General features: G+C 39.2%; 6 protein-coding genes and 1 non-coding gene across 7 annotated transcripts; 3 read left to right on the forward strand and 4 right to left on the reverse strand.

Moving 5' to 3' along the window:
• The first annotated feature begins 147 nt into the window (after positions 1–147).
• On the forward strand, positions 148–1,138 carry SOCG_00728 (30S ribosomal protein S12). The gene has a single exon (XM_013163148.1). The coding sequence runs from the start codon at positions 256–258 to the stop codon at positions 772–774; it is 519 nt and encodes a 172-aa protein (XP_013018602.1). The 5' UTR covers positions 148–255; the 3' UTR covers positions 775–1,138.
• Positions 1,138–3,441, reverse strand: SOCG_00729 (hexokinase 2). The gene is made up of 2 exons (XM_013163149.1): positions 3,066–3,441; positions 1,138–2,712 (listed from the first exon to the last, which is right to left on the reverse strand). The coding sequence occupies exon 2, from the start codon at positions 2,690–2,692 to the stop codon at positions 1,337–1,339; it is 1,356 nt and encodes a 451-aa protein (XP_013018603.1). The 5' UTR covers positions 2,693–2,712; positions 3,066–3,441; the 3' UTR covers positions 1,138–1,336.
• SOCG_05738 (uncharacterized protein) lies at positions 2,791–5,121 on the forward strand. Its single transcript, XM_013164085.1, has one exon. It carries the CDS (start codon positions 2,877–2,879, stop codon positions 3,192–3,194), a length of 318 nt encoding a protein of 105 aa, XP_013019539.1. The 5' UTR covers positions 2,791–2,876; the 3' UTR covers positions 3,195–5,121.
• Positions 5,109–5,998, reverse strand: SOCG_00730 (SM22/transgelin-like actin modulating protein Stg1). Its single transcript, XM_013163150.1, has one exon. It carries the CDS (start codon positions 5,691–5,693, stop codon positions 5,169–5,171), a length of 525 nt encoding a protein of 174 aa, XP_013018604.1. The 5' UTR covers positions 5,694–5,998; the 3' UTR covers positions 5,109–5,168.
• SOCG_00731 (WDR24 family WD repeat protein) lies at positions 5,913–9,552 on the forward strand. The gene has a single exon (XM_013163151.1). The coding sequence runs from the start codon at positions 6,981–6,983 to the stop codon at positions 9,444–9,446; it is 2,466 nt and encodes an 821-aa protein (XP_013018605.1). The 5' UTR covers positions 5,913–6,980; the 3' UTR covers positions 9,447–9,552.
• Positions 6,084–6,166, reverse strand: SOCG_16305. Its single transcript has one exon. It is a non-coding gene; the product is annotated as a tRNA-Lys (tRNA).
• Positions 9,505–16,804, reverse strand: SOCG_00732 (U5 snRNP complex subunit Spp42). The gene has a single exon (XM_013163152.1). The coding sequence runs from the start codon at positions 16,770–16,772 to the stop codon at positions 9,693–9,695; it is 7,080 nt and encodes a 2,359-aa protein (XP_013018606.1). The 5' UTR covers positions 16,773–16,804; the 3' UTR covers positions 9,505–9,692.
• Positions 16,805–16,819: the final 15 nt, after the last annotated feature.

The raw sequence follows: 16,819 nt of genomic DNA on the forward strand, positions 1-16,819 counted from the left end.
TTTTCACTATTATAATTATTATATACTTTAAATATATATAAAAAAACGTATACTTCCAATTAACCATAAAAAAAATCAACTTAACATTCTTTTTTCAAGTTGTGAGTAACAACTGGTCCTGTTACCTCATGAATGGAAGCGGACCTTGCCATATTCTTACTACGTGCCGCCTTCTCATTTAAGTGTTTCTTTAACCGTAGTTTAAGAGACCTTTTGACTATTTATTTTTTGTATCTCTCTTCTTTTTTTCCAGTAATGCTGTTCTTTCAGAGGTCTCTGCTGCCTATTTTTAATGCGAGACAAATACCCAGAATTTTCAATAGAATACCCAGCATACCGAGTGCATTGAGTATTCCAAATGTTCGTTCTTTTCAAAATTCGTCCATTTTAATGCGTACCCTAAACCAGTCTATGAAAAAGAAGAACAAGAATGCTTCAAACGCGAAGCAACAGCAGTCATTATCACTTGAAGGTGGACCCTTCAGACGCGGCGTGTGTACGCGTGTGTTTACAGTAAAGCCAAAGAAGCCAAACTCTGCTGTTCGTAAAGTTGCAAGAGTTCGTCTCTCTTCTGGCCGTTTTGTTACAGCCTATATCCCAGGAATTGGTCACAATGCTCAAGAGCATGCTGTCGTGCTAGTTCGAGGAGGTAGAGCGCAAGATTGTCCTGGTGTCCAGTATCACATTATCCGAGGCGTGTACGACATTGCTGGTGTTGTAGGACGTGTTTCTTCCAGGAGTAAATACGGAGTGAAAAAACCAAAAACTACTTAAGCGTACAATACGAATAGTGGTCTGTAGATGCAAAAAAGTTAATCTCAAAAGAGAAAGGGGGTTAATATATTTTTGTGATGTTAACAAGAATAGAGAAAAGTGTCTTTTGTTTGCTTGGCCCACAGTGAACTAAACACAACTTGGTGAATGTGGTTCAATGTTTGCTATGATGGAAGCGTGTCAAATCCCTTTCGTTCGTTGTTATACTCTTTTTATTAATTAATTTTTAACGGAAAGATTACTGTAGATATGTTGCAAGTACGGAGACTGAAAACTCTTGCCCCCTTTATTTGTTTTCTTAATTATATCTATTTTTTTTGAGAAGAACCATATTACAACAATGTATTCAAAGTATTTATATGTATTTTTTTATTTCTTGTATTATTATTTTTCTACTGAATATTTTCTACTCTATTACTGATTTACCTGCCATAATATCTAGTACAAAACGAAAAGTGGACATTGGACCGCCCATGTTTTCGTTAAAAATTGTAAAGAAATGAAATTAAACAACATAAATTCTTTTACCTTAAGACTCAACAACACATAGATCACAGTTAATTTACTTTTCCTTAACAGCCTGTAAAGCACAAAGAGCAGCACCGATACCACTACCATCCTTAGCGATACCAATGGTAATGTTCTTCTCATCCTCACCAAGAAGATCCTTCAAAGCATCACGGAGCATATTGACAAAGTTGGGGTAGTGCTCAACCAAAGAGCCGTCAACACCAATGTCAGCCTTCTTACCAGCATGGCCAGTAGAGAGGTAAAGGGAAGCAATAGGGACGGCAGAGATACGGGCAGAACGACGGCCGATGCAGTAAGCAGCATCATAAATAAGCAAAGCCTCGTTGTCGTCACGGAAGCGGATACCGTAAGGACGAAGGACTTCCTTGACGTTTTCAGCAGAACGGTTGATGACAATGCGAGAAAGCACGGAGGTTTCAAGGGACCAAGAGTCGGTGACGGAGGGAGGGATGATACCGTTGTTAAAGTTGTAAACCTTGATCAAGTGGAACAAGGCACGACGGAAGAGTTCACCCAAATACATACCAGAAACACGCTTTTCAAACATTTGACGACCAGGGTTAGGAGTGTCGTGATCGAGGAGCAAGTCGTAACGGGTAGCAGGAAGGCTCTTGAAGTTACTGGCACCCCATTCGATGTTGATGAGCATCTTTTCTTTGTTGCCGGCGTTGGTGAGCTTGGGGATTTCGGCAGCGTTTTCGACGTAAGCACCGTTGGAACCAGTACCGAAGATAACACCCATGATGGTGTTGTAGGCGTTGGAGGTATAAGCACGGGTGACAAGGGTACCAACGGTATCGTTGATGACGGCTTCGATGACGACGGGAAGCTTACGGTCCTTCATGCCTTGGGTCAAGGTGGAACCAAAGTCGAGGCCAATGGCTTCGGGGATGTTGAAGCCCTTGGTCCAGCGAATAAGGGTAGTATCAACGATGGAACGTTGACTCATGGGGTAAGAGAAGGTGAAACCCATGGGAAGGTATTCTTCTTCGGAAACACCGATCTTTTCAGGGAAGTTTTCGGTGATGAAAAGTTCGATGTGATCGCAGATGAAATCAACCAAAGGTTGAGCGGATTCGTTACGGACAATTTCTCTAGGTAAAGTGGACTTGCTTTGCTTCATATCGTACTTGCCTTCACCGAGAAGACGGACCCAACAGACACGCAAGTTGGTACCACCCAAGTCAAGGGCCAAGAAGTCACCCTTTTCTTCACCGGTGGGGACACTGCTGATGTAGGCAGGGGCCATAGCAAGCATTTCGTCGTCCTTTTCAAGACCCTTCTTGCGAAGTTCGTCGAAATCCTCCATGGCATTCTTTAAAGCATCAGTGGGACATTCAAAGTCGCTGATGAGCTTTTTGACGGCTTGTTCGAGATTCGCTTCCATGATGAAAGATGTAATGTAAACTAAACAAGAGGGTTAGAGAGGATAAGAGGGAAAAGAGGGAAAAGAGGGAAAAGAGAGAAAGGAATGTAAGAGAAGAAAGAGATTCAAGAGGTAGAAAAGTAAAAAGGAAACGAAAGCAAAAGAAAGGAAATGTTAGAGAAAAGAAAAAGAAAAAGAAAAAGAAATGTCAGGATTTATTTCAACTTTTAGGTTTCTTTTCTTTTCTTTTTCTTTTGTTTTTGTTTTTTTTTGTTCTTTCCTCTCCTCTCCTTTCGTATCCTTTGCACTTTTCACTTTTCACTTTTCGCTTTCAAACTCTTTTTATTCTTTTTTCTTTTACAAAACCAAACCAAAGCAAACCAAAAAAACTTACCAAAAAAAGGAGAAAATTTTTTCTACCAAAAAAAGTGAATGTGGTAAAAGTAAGAAATCCGAAGATGGAAAATATTTTTGTAATGTATACGGAGAAAACAGAGAATCCTCACAAAAAAGTGGGATGTGAGATAAATGGATTAAGTTTCGTTAAAAACAGAAACAAAAATCACAAAAGACAATAAAAAAAAATTAATGAATAAAAAGAATACGAAAAAATTCCAAGTACAGACAATGGCAACACTGTTGGCTGTAATTCTTGGAGTGACGATGTTATGATGGGATGTCGTTGTTTGAGGGAAGCAAGTTTCATATGTTTCGATCGTTGCCTTTTTATATGACTCTGGTTGATGTAATAAAGAAAGAAAACGGTTGTGTAGTATCGAACAACACTTGCAGCAGCGACCGGGATCGGAAGAACAAATTCGCGCAGCGTAGCAGTGTAACAATGTAAGAATGGAGTTTTTTTTTTTTTTTTTTTCACGATCCCTTTTTCGCGGGTCTTTGTTTTGAAAGGAAACTACAAAGACGAATACTAGTTGAAAGAGTTGAAAAAAGACTTGAAGAAAAAAGAAGAATTATTTGATTGGATTTTGTTTGATTTATTTTATTTTATTTTTTACAATGGATTTCATTTGAATTGAATCAAATTGAATCAAATTGAATTAAGATGTGTCTGGTTTGGTTTTCTTTGTTTATTGCGACGGCGGCTGAATGACAGGGGAAAAAGATGAAAACGACGCCAAAAGACAAATGACACTGTTTCAAGGGGGAAGGAAAGTGAGAAAATGAGAATGAAAAAGAAAATAAAAAACGTGAATTATTTATAAAAAAAGAAAAGAAAAGAAATCCTCAACAAAACGAGAAAACTACAAAAAAAAAAAAGAATCGACGAATTTTTTAAAATCGCAAATTCAACCAAAGTAACAACAAACAACAACAACACCGGAAAAACATGACGCAAGGGTGAAAAGGATCAATTCTTGCGGGACCGGATCTAAAAGCCAGTCAAAAAGAATGATAAAAAGTGATGAAATTTATCAAGGGATAAACGTAAGATAGAAAACGATGATTGGTAAATGAGTCGGAAGAATGTATCGGGATAAAAGAAACCAACCAATCAAAAAGAAAAAGATCAAGTGGGACAAAGACAGAGTTTATCAATGACAAATGACGAACAAGAAAGAAAGAAAACGTGGGTGTGAGATTCGAGACAAGAGACGGAGACGAAAAGTGGAGTGTGGGTTGAACAAAGAAAGGGACGGGACGTAGGGAAGGAGAGAGATGAAAATGACTAAAGAAATAAGAAGAAATGAAAAAAATAATGATGAAGATGATGAAGAAAAAAAAAGCGTTTCAACCACATTCTTTTATTTACCGAGGTTTTCCTTCATGTGATTCCCTCGTGAAACCAAGTTACCAATCATTTGTGTCAAATGAATGTTTTCTCCGCATTCCTTCTCCAATGACAAGTTCAGCAACTTTAAGGTATTTAGGAACCGAGGTGGTTGTTTTCAGCATGGTAAAGTATAGGCCTGATGAAGAGAACGAAGCAGGAAAACAGCTCTGTGAGCCTTGGAGTTGTGCTGGTTGAAAGTTGGGAAAGTTGGGTCGCTAGCTTGCGTCGCTCTTTACAACTAAAGTTGAAATTGAAATGAAACTTTTATGAAATTCGTCTCTCTCTCTCTCTCTCTCTCTCGTCTTTGCCGACTCTCTCCATTCTCCTACCAACCTAGGTGAAACAAGACCCCCACAGCAAATATCAAAGTCCTTTGTGGGGACATTTCGAAAAACAAGTCAATCCAACTTGCAAGTTTTTGTACCCCCATTTTGTACCCCCATTAGGACCTGTTCCCACAGAACCATGCCCCCACAAAGGACTATGGGGGCACGCTTCCTACTATAGATATATGTTCCAATGGGGGTTGATATGCATTTGTTTGTTAGTTTTTATAAAATTATTTTAAAATCAGAATTAATATGAAAATAAAAATAAAAAAAAAATAAAAAAAAATAAAATAATCTAGTCCATTCCTCTCTTGCTTGTTGCTTTTCTTTAATACCATTTCATTACTCTTCATAATCTCTATTCTACATTCATGCTTTAGTAAATGTTTCCCGTAGGATCTCTTCTAGAAGAAAATGTAATCTTTTCACTTCCCTGAGTAGGTCCATCATAACTTCCATACTGAAGACTATGCGTTCCTTCTCGCAGAACTCGTTGCTGCTGCGGTGAAAATGTACGAGGTTTCTTGTCTGCCAGCTTTGGTCCTAATCCATGTACTTTGTTTGGATACTTCTTTGCCGCATATCGAGAAAACGAATGAATCGCCCGTAACACTTGTTCATCGTTTCGACGTTCAAACAGATCTGCTGTTTGAAACATATCTTGCGATGGCACTCCAACCACTTGCTGAGCAAAGTTTATAAACGTTGAAATGTTTTCCATTTGAACAAATGGCATATTGGATTCTTTATAACGAATGTTTCCCCCTAGTACTTGCTTGCAAATTTGACATAGCAACACTCCTGACCGTAATTCTTCTAATAGCTCTTCCTTTGCATTCAACGTAATGTTTAACGTTTGCTCAATCCATGCACGAGCTTCCTGTTCTAATTCTTTCGACATTTCCGATATTTCTTTATGCGTTTTTGTTTTCGTCGTTTCGTCGCAAGTCTGTTCGCAATCGCTTTCCACGTTCCAATCTTTTGTCTTGTAAAGATTTGTTTTTTTATTATTTTTTTGATATTCTGTTTTATTTACTGACAATCCCTTTTCTATGTGTCACGAAGACTCTTTTCTTTTTGGTATGTGAAACCCAAGTTTATCATATGTGAGCAAAAACCCTTTCCAACGAAATATCCTGCGCATTCGTAAAGCACAGCATTCAAACATTCATGAAACAAAAGATTCCATTCCAATCATAAATTCTATAAACACAAAAAAAATAAATAAAAATAAAAAAAAAGAAAAAAGAAACCACCGTACTCGGTCACCAAACAGCAAAAATAAAAACAACTCCCAAGGCGAGACTCGAACTCGCAACCTTCTGATGATCTTCTTAAGAGTCAGACGCTCTAAACCGATTGAGCTACCCGGGACTTTCTTGATATGTGTAAAGGTATATCCTCTCTAAACTACTTTGCAAGAAGAGCACAGAAAAATCCAAGGATGGTTCGTATTCCTTTTACATAACAAACCGTCTTCTAAACGTCTCTTTTCTAATCATACCAGCTGCTCGTTTTCTTCTTTCTTTCTTTCTTCTTTTCATACCTTCCCCTCAATACCGTGTTACGACCAACCGCGGTGTCCTTCCATACCGTCTTTATAGAAAAGCAACACCGCTACCCTAAGAACAAATGTAGACCATCATCTTTTGGAAACGACGAGCTGTACAAAGAGAATTCATCTTCCATTTCAACTCAAACATTCCTCTCCTTTTGTATTGGTTTCCGTTGAACCAGACCAAATCCCAGTTTCCTTGTTTCATTCTCATCCTCTCGTCTGTTGTGTCATCCTTCCTCCTTTGACTGTGTGAGCATTCCCGTAGCAATCTTGTGAGCATTTCCTTTACTTTGCTTGTTTAGCGCCTATTAAAAGTAATCACAATTCTGCACGCTATGATTTCTCGGAATTGATTTATGTACATTGATTTCCTTTGACGAGAATTAAAAAGGTTCCTCTTTCTATCATATCTTTTGTTTCGTCGAATTTCTTTTCGTTTTTGTTTTTGTTTTACTTTATTTAAATTATTCGTTTTACGTACATTTAGACGTAAAGAAAAAAAAAAAAAAAAGTCAACCAATTTTCGGTTCACTTTTTTATTCTGGTGCACGAGCGGATATTTTCCCATATTTCTTTGCTTTATGTCAAAACTTCTAATTTTCTATATTTAAACGTTCAAGAATTGCTTCCATGTCGAAAAGTTCGTTTTCCTCCAAACCTGCAATCACTTATTCCAAGGTCGCTGCGACGTATTCGTCTAGGACACAGAAACCCCTTTTCGACTACCAGGATTGGGCTCTTCAAACTCAAGGAAGCGTCAATTCACTATCCACTAGTCCTGACTTTACCAAATTCGCAATCGCTGGCCGCGAACTCTTGGAAATTCTCGCTCTCAATCCAAATCCCACTAGAGCCCCTATTCGAATTAAAAACTTTTCTTCTGGAAATATCCACGAAAAGAACATCTCCTGTAATGATGTCAAATGGGGAAACACCTTTTCCGAAAATTATCTATTTACTTGCTCCCCTTTAGGTGACTTAAATGTTTGGGATATTGATTCTTCTCAAATTATTTCTAAATTTACTGAACACTCAAGAGCCATTCATAGTATCGACGTCTCCAAATTCCATTCTTCATACATTTTAACAGCGTCGCAGGACGGCCTAACAAAGTTGTGGGACTTTCGTGAACCTCACTCTTCCCAAAATTTTCGTGGAAATTCAGAAGCTGCCAGAGATGTCGCATTCTCTCCCTCTGGAATTAATGAATTCGTCGTTGCCTACGATAATGGTACTGTCCAAAAATGGGATTTACGTTACAGTAAAAGTCCCTCTCTAAAGCTTTCTGCTCATAATGGAGTTGCATTGTGTATAGATTATACACCGAATGGCTCTCTACTCGCTTCTTGTGGACGGGATAAATCAATCCGTATTTGGGATATCAACAACAATCAACGTAAAGCGGTCTCTACTATTAATACAATCGCCCCTGTGAATCTTGTGCGTTGGGAACCCTCCGAGGATAATAATGCTACCCGTAGACTGGCCAGCTCCTCCCTCTTGGGTGATGATACTATAAACCTCTGGGACGTTCCTCGGCCCTATGTTCCCCATCGTAGCCTCACCCATCATGAAAATAACGTAACCGCCTTACAATGGATTTCTCCAAATGTTCTTTTATCGTCCAGTCGTGATGGGGTTCTTTCCCAGTCTCGTCCAAATGATGCTATAAGTTACATAGATTTAATGCCTTCCTCCGCTGTGTCGTGGTCTACTAATGGTTGGATTGCTATCTCTTCAAATAACAAAAAGACTGCCGATTCTCGTCCCCAGGTTCATCGAACTCCTTCCCGTGAAAGTAATATAAGCTCTCTAAGGACCGCACTGCATGCAAAGCAGGAATTGAACTTGTCGAAACAGAATTCCAATAATCTTCCGGAATCTTTTTCTCTTAAAGATAATATCCAATTGAGCACCACTTCTTTATTTCCCGATATTTGTCATAATTTTGTTGAGCTTGCAAAGTCTTATCAGCTTGCTGGCGAAATCAGTACTGCTTGCCGCCAAAATGCCAAACTGGCTTCCCATTTCGGCGCTTACGAAGCTCAAGCGATGTGGGATTTCTTGTTTTTTTCCTCTCTTAGCCCAAGTCATAAAGAGCAGTTCTTATTGATGGACGACTATGAATGTTCGTTCTTAGAAGGAAGTTCACAGTCTGGTTCACAAAAAAACACATCAGAAAATAGTAAGCAGTCTTCAATTAAATCTGATGCACTCTCTGATGATTACTTTGAATCATTACTATCCAGTTCGTCTCTCAGCTCATCAATACTTTCTGTAGATTACGAGGATAACCTGGATAAAGCTGTTTCAAAAAGCTTAAATCAAAAAACAGAACACGGCGCATCCATGGATTCTCGTAAAGATGGTGTTCCGTCTTTCCAAGGAGGTAGGAATAGTATCTCCTCCTTACATTTCGGTTCGATCGCTTCCAACGTTTCTGCTCATTCGCAGTACGACGTGCCTAATTCTATGCGGCAAGACTCTATAACATCCGCGTCGAACAAATCCCGTGATCCTACTGCAAGCGTGGGAAGTCTGTCTAGACGTACTTCTTACTTCAATAATCAAATTTCCTTTGGTGCCGAAGAACCACCTCCTACAGAATTGATAGACGTGGTGACATCTTCTATTTTACAATGCATTGATGAAACAGATGTACAAACTGGTGCTTCAATTTATTTATTGTTTTCCTCATTACCTATCAACATTCCCCATCCTCAACTGGATGATTTGATAGACAGCTATGTGGGCCTTTTGCGGCGTATGGGATTGTTTTGTGAAGCGTCATACGTCGTTAAACATTCCTCACAGGTTGTAAAATATAAATATTCAGCAAATCGCGATTTGTCGTTTGGTTACAGGTCAAGTTCAACGCCTCTTACGAAAAATATCTCTCTTGATCATGTGAACGTTTATTCAAAGCTTGAGAGATGCTGTTTTTGTGAGTTACCTTTAAATGGTATTGTCACTTCATGTTATGGTTGTGGACATTTGGGCCATGAAAGTTGTTTGAGGGATTGGTTCTTTCATGATACGGCAGAAGAAGGCCAACTATGTCCTGTCCCTGGTTGTGGAGTAACATGCTTAGGATAATAATGAACAATTCACTACCTTTTTTTGGATACTCGTGTATTATAAACAAAGCAAATCATTGTTATAAACAAAACGTAGATAATATTTCTAAAATCATAAAACTAATCACCTAAATATTTTATACATTATCAAAAGTTGTAGTTTATCCCAAGAATAGTAACTTTTCGTTTTTCATTACCCTCGATAAAACTCAGAGAATCCCTAATTTACAATGTGCACCATAAAGGTATGGCTTTTCTATTCTTTTTAAGCAAACGCATCAGGCATGTCTTCTTCGAACTGATCATTACCTTCCATTTCAGTATAACTGATAACATGCGTAGGTCTGTGCTCCAAAGCAAAAAATGAGAGCGGAACATCCAATTTCATGCCGTATGACATATTACTACTAAAGCTTGCACCATTGAAATTGTAGTTCCAAACATCCTCCTCAGGAGTTAAAAAGAACCCTTGAATCCTGTCAGACAGCAAAAGTTGACACTTTTGACCCATCTCAGGGTTGAATCCTACAGCCTCATCACTGTTCATATCCATATTGTTACTGCCCCAATTGATTCCTTCATCAGTAACACCATACGCTGCCAGAGAGATTGAGCCCGGCACATAACTGACTGTTAATGCAATCGATTTTCCTGCCCATTCCTTATGTTGGGAACTTAATTTGGCATGCGTAGTAACGTCGGCAGAAGATAGATAAGGTAACTCGGAGCTTTGAGTATGGACCCATCCCAAAGGTTCTAAATCATCCAAAATAGGAAGTTGCATATCTTCGGGGAGCTTAGATGGAATTTGAACATTCTTGAGGCTACCCAGCTGAGGGACCATAGCAATACAATGAATCTCCTTAATCTGGGGATTATCAGAAGGGCTTTTTCCGTATAACATACCAGCAACTTGTGTACGAAGGTCTGATATCATCACAAATTTTCTAAGCAGATTTTGCGGTAAGACGTAAGTATAAGGTACAATTTCACTTATGTTATCAGAGTTAACATAGACATTCTTCGTTCGAAGATGAAGGTTAGTAGAAGAAATGGCACGGTTTCTCCATTCTGTTTTACTAGAAAACTTTTCATTTTCGTACGCTGATGTCGTTGTAACAACCATTTCATCACCATGTATATTAGTGGTTTTAGTCGTTACTGCTGTAACCTGATCATTGTCACGACCTTGTTTTTCAATCTCAGCAATCTGTTGACGCTGTAAAGAGGGTGCTGAAATTGCCATACCTAAGATAATATCGCGCACTTCAGAGTTTGTTAAACTAGCAACGTTTACGTTGTTCTTCTTGGCATAATCTGCTAAAATTAGATCACGAAGCTGGGGTTCGACATCTAACCATTGCTGATCATCCAAGCTGGGCCAAATGTGGTTAGCTTGCGTAATAATTGACTTGTCCGGACGAAGAATAAGTTTGGTCTTCTCAAGATTAACATTTAAAGCACGTAATATCAATATAAGACGAGAAAATGCAGTGTAAGATGATACTGATTGAAGCCAATCATCGTATAAATTGAAGAGTACCATTTGTGGCTCAGTGGCTCGAAGAATTAAATCGTTTATTCTTTCCAATTTTATGATAGCTTGGAAAGGAAGTTGAAGTTCGCTTCCCTTGATTGTAATATTCGGGAAATCAAGAAGGTGAACCTCCAAGGGATCAAGCATACCCTTACGTGTGACAATAATCTGCTTAGGTTGTTCCTCAACAGGTAATGAACGAATTAAAGCTGCGACTTCCTCAGCAGTCTTCCACTTCGCCAGTTGACCAAGACGTTTCTGACCTGCCCAAACAGATGTATGAATAACTTTCAAAAATAATTGACCAGTCCTTGGGTTGAAAATAAATATAGCACCATTAATGGGTTTAGTGGTTAAGTTACCTTCAAAAGTCTTATGGATTGTTACACGGTAGACGTTAGTGTCATCAACAAAGAGTTGTATCTGATTGCTAAATAAATCAGCGTAATTTGAAGAAGAGAGATATTGTTCCTGTGGCTCGGAAGCATAGAGCTGTAAACCTTTTCGGATACGTTCACGTAAAACATAAAGGGCAGGATTTGCCTTCATGATTTTGTTCATACTCTGTTGGATCAAGGGTTTCATTCCTGGGATCCAATTACCATAAGCACTATGCATATTATAACACAAATCGATACCGATCAAAACACCTGTTGGTGACGGATAAATACTTTGAGAATCCGTACTATAATCCAAGAACTTCGCACGAGTGTATCTTTCAATATCGTGGGAATCATAATCACCAAAACGAAGTTGAACATCCACCCAATATTTATTAGTTGTCGTATTGTCAAGAACATCACGATTATCATTAAGAAGAGATGGACGTGAAACATTCCACTTATATGCAGCAAACAATAATATATCAGCACAAGAGCTATTCATCTTATAACTCTTTCTTGGGTGAATGGTTTCCTTCTGAACAGTTTCTATCTGCAAAGACTCTAACTCCTGGTCAAATACTTGACAAAGATCCCAAACGACTGATTCGTGAATTTTTTGCCAAAGATGAGATCGGAAGATTTGAATAAGAGAAATCTTCAAAGTAGGAATCTTTCCGTGCATCATAATACCCGTCAAATCCAACTGAACCTGAAAACCTACATACACGTTGGCCCGGTTAATTGTTGGACTCCACCATAAAGTGAATCTTCGATTGGGAATTTGATTTAAACCTGAACGTTGGGCATTTGTAAGCTTCTTAAACTTCATTGATTCTTCGAAGCCAGATGCTTTTTCCCAAAACAGACCCTCCCATGAAGGGAACCCAGTTGCTTTGAACATTGTATGTTCTAAAATGCCTTCAACACCACCAAGGGCTTGTATGACATCGACACGATAGTTGTTTAACTGCCATAGCTTTCCGTCATGTCTTTGGCTAGTCCACCAAAAGGGGTTGTTTTTAAGCAACTGATATTGTTTAAACTCGGTTCGGATACGCCAACCCTTGTCATATGCAAGAGTGTGTCTATCTTTTTGGAACAATGTATTGATTCTTGGAATACCGCGGTCCCATGAATCCTCCAAATCTTCTAATGTCAACCTTCGATTTTGTTGTAAGGCTTCTTGTCTTTTCATTGCATACTCGGCCCAAACACGCTGAGAATCCACAAATTCAGACTCCCAAGGCTGAATATAGCGATATAAATTGGGAATTAAATGCTCGCCATTTGTTGTCATACCACTTCGGAAATGAGTAATGCCAGTATCGGTTTGTTTAGACCAGCGTAAATCGGATTGCGGAATTAACACGTGACCCATTGAAAGCATACCTAAGCCACCAAGTTCTTTGGGTGAATAGAATACAGCTGGTGGAAACCGGCTAGGCATCTTAGAATTGAGAGAGATTTTTACTCGAGTTTGAACTTTAGATTCGCATTTCACAAGCACGTCCAACAATTCCGGAGTCGAAATGGCAGCTTCACGATAGTAAGTCATTAAAGCAATTAATGCTGTATTCCACTTGTTAGCAATCTTCGTAAATGTGGTTGAACCAGAAGACATGAGGATTTGACGAATACGGTTGCTAAACTTTTTAATGTCTTCGTCAGTGACACGAATAAATGCTTGCGCTGTTCTTTCTTTGGTTAAGTTATTCGTCAAGTTCCAAACACCATCTCGTAAAGTAAATTCTTCATTTTGTCTGACTTTAGGAAGGATTCGAAGTTCAAATCCAGCCATAGCAAACAACAAATTGGGATTGTCTTTGCTGTAAACACTAGGAAATGTGTCCTCCCAATCCAGAGTGGTCAACGAACGGGGCAAACGATTACGTATTTCCCAGAAGACTGCACGGCCTAAATTAACATCGTGCTTCATCAGACGCATACGGGCATCCCTTGGCCAACAATTCTTCTTTCCTTTTGAATAGTTGACAATATTGCTATTTGTAGGATCTGGATTCTCATTCAAAAAGCGTTGGATTAATTCACGAGCTTCATCCGCACTGAACCTGAACATTATGTAAATACGATCAATATATCTTGTATATAGACGAATTGGGTGTTTACACTCTGTAGCCTGATCTTTGAAGTGCAAAAAATCATTGGGTGATTCAGGGGGGCCAGCAATCTCAGTAGCTCTCTGAAGACCCAGAATGAGCAAGTCCAATACTAGTCCATAGAATTGCCAGATGAAACTTGAAAATTGAAGACCGCGAACTAATCCATAAGAATTCGTGTGAGACATATCCTTGTAAGACAACACGACATTGTTTTTAGCGCTCGCGTAAGATGCAAGATTAGTGTCCATAAGCAATGACAAAAGTCGATTTAAAAGTGTTAAATCAACTTTTTCAAACGATTTCGATAAACTTGACTCCATCAATACATTACATTCACCATTTTGGGTTTCCCAAACATCAGTTAAATTATTAATTCCCTGGCACCACTTATATACGAGAAGCGGGGGAGGTTCAGAATCACCAGGTTTAATCCAAGAAGGGAACAAATGACGGCGGTCTGCCTCAAACCATAGGTATTGGTCTAAATAGGCATCGCAAATCTTTTCCATTGGATCAACAGAATATACTGGAATTAGATGGGAGTACATATCCATGAATTCAATGCCAACCTCCTTAAAAGTCCGCATCGTAAGTAAACGTCTCTTAATTTGGGATAACATCTCATGAGGGTTGTCATAAGCTTGTTCAACTAATGCCAATTCTTCTCTTTGAGACTGATTTAAGCGGCCTTTAACGGAATATGCCTCCTTTAATCTTTCCAGTGCTAAAACTAGAAGTTTAGTATCATGTTTGTAAGACAACGGGGGAAAGGGAATTGGCTGAAAACGGCGGCTTTCTAACCAATGAACGACAGTGGTATATATAGCGACGGCTTCATCAGCTGTAACATAAGGTCCGTCTTTCAGGTAATTGTGCTGTCGTTCTTGCTCTGCCTTCAGCCATAATCTAGTTAGTCTTCCCAAATTCTTCTTCGCTACTGTCTTGTCAACAGTTGCGCCACGACGAATACGTTCCCGATTAAAGTGAGCGACTGAAGTCCACCAATCAGCCTTCGATTTCACATAACGAAGGATCATATTTTCTATAGGAGCCGGTAATCCTGGAACCTTCCAAGGAATATTAGCTTTCCAACATCTCCAAGCTTCACTCAAGTGTTGTAGAATAGTCTTGCTTTTGCCTTGGCGAATACCTTCAGGAATCATATCAAGAATATCGTTCATGACAGCTGCTCTCAATTCCAAATCTTGATGAGAATCAACACGTTGCTTCGTAATCTGTTTAGCAACACCAGTGGCATGACGACCCTCAAATTGTCTAGCAAGCAAATTACCCAACCAACGCTCTAATAAAGGAACGATACCTCTCAAAAAGAAAAGCCAAACACGCCAACTTGGAGCCCAAAATCCGCAACCGGGTCCTTTACCAACAGGTCCAGTGTTAAAACGATAATAAATTAAATGCTTCAAATCCTTACAAGCTCGGATTTGTCTCATTAAGCGATACTTATAACGATACATGCCTGTTAGTTGACCAATATGGTTAAAGGTATAATGCAAACCATCGGCTAACTGGTAAGCATCAATATTTCCTAAACGATACTGGACATGAGAGTCCACGATCAATTTCGTAAGTCGGAGAATTTCTCGCATCAAATGAAAAGCATTACCAAATCTCGACTTCTTTCTTTCCTTGGTTGTGAGAGTTTTAGTTGGTTTTAGATTACAGTTATAATCCAGATGCAAGTAAGTAAGACCCTTGCGGTGGATTAATAATTGAAGCATGTTATAACCTTGACGACAAACTTGAAGACCAGCTTCAACCCAGTCAATGGTTGTACTCTGAAAAAATTTGGTGTTCTTTAACTGTCTAAACAAATTCCTGTTTGTATGCGATTTTGGATGAGGTGTATGAAGCTTATTCATTACATGTGACTTTAACAGCTTCTGGTATGATACACGAACTTTAACCGGCTGGTTAGGTGGACAATGTTCCAAGTACCATTGCTTTACCAAGGGCACATCTTGTGCTCGCTTGGTGATACCAGAACGTTTGTTAAAGGGATAAGGAGCCCACCACAACGTCAACGCATTAGCAGTATGCTCAAACTCCAAGTCTTCATCAACGAAGAATGGATCGAAAGGAACCTCAAATTCGTCCTCGTTATTAAGTGTTTCATCCTCATGTGAAATCGGAAGTTCCTGAGATCGTAACTGGCGTGAAGTTATAGGATTAATTAATGGATCCCAGAAAAAGGCGGGCAAATCTGGGTCTTCCGGTGGAATGAATACATTTGTAGGCTGATGATATTCACTCAGTACGACGCTTCTGGCTCTAGAGTTATACAAAAAAGGATAAGCAATTCTGTATTCTGTTCGAATCGGCTGTCTAATAATAAGTTTATAAATATCATTAAATTCATTCCAGTCCTCGGTTTCAGGGGCTTCATCTTTGTATAATGGTTCAAACTTGGGTCCACCAGGTATCGCCACATTCAAAGCTTTCGCAGTAAAGAAGCTTTGATCATTAAACAAGTAAAAATAATTATCATCTCTTAAATCGCTTAAAAGCTGATACGATAGACGATGTAGATTCGCCATTTGCGGAAGATTTAGATGCCATTTTCTATAAGTAGGACCATTGATGTGAGGAGTATCCTCAAGAGCACGGGTATCATAAAACCAATCATAGACAGGTGCATCTTCTTCTTCATCTAGGTCCATACGCACGCCCTCTAAGGGCTCTAAATCTAGTAGCTGATCAATTGAAAATGGGGGTTCCTCATCATCAAATGGAGGAAATCGTAAACGTTTAAAATTTTTTCTATCACGCTTTTCTCGTCTCATCATAACCCACATGGATCCCCATTGTGCTATATAATGAGGCTCAATTACACGGGGGCTCTCATTCACGAAAGTAATAGCACCTGTAACATGGTACAGAACACGTACTTCTCTGTACTCTTCCCATGGCATTGGCATATTTTCAAGCAATTTTAAAACAGCATGAGGTAAATACTTAAGTGCACCCAAATAGGAACGCTTATCGGCACGAAACTTTTTAGATGCCATGTCGCCGCGCTCCTTCATAATTTTGCGTAAGTGTTCGGGAGGAAGATCAGCTTTCTCCGTTTGAACAAAACCTTGCTTCCTTTTAGGTCCAAACTTACTTTTTTGGGAAGCGTGCCATTTTCGGTTACGCTCACTCAAGTGCTTTTCCAAATTACCGCCAGGAACTGGTGCTTTTGGTTTTTTCTTCTTAGCATACCCAGGAGGGGGTGGTGGAGGTTGATTTGGAGGCTCAAATCCAGGCGGAGGAGGTGGATTCCCCGGTGGTAACGACGCCATCTATGCAGGTTAATGTCAACTTTTTAGTGGCAGTAAAGTAATTTATG

The sequence above is a fragment of the Schizosaccharomyces octosporus genome, assembly GCF_000150505.1.
Source record: "Schizosaccharomyces octosporus yFS286 unplaced genomic scaffold supercont6.2, whole genome shotgun sequence".
NCBI lineage: Eukaryota > Fungi > Ascomycota > Schizosaccharomycetes > Schizosaccharomycetales > Schizosaccharomycetaceae > Schizosaccharomyces > Schizosaccharomyces octosporus.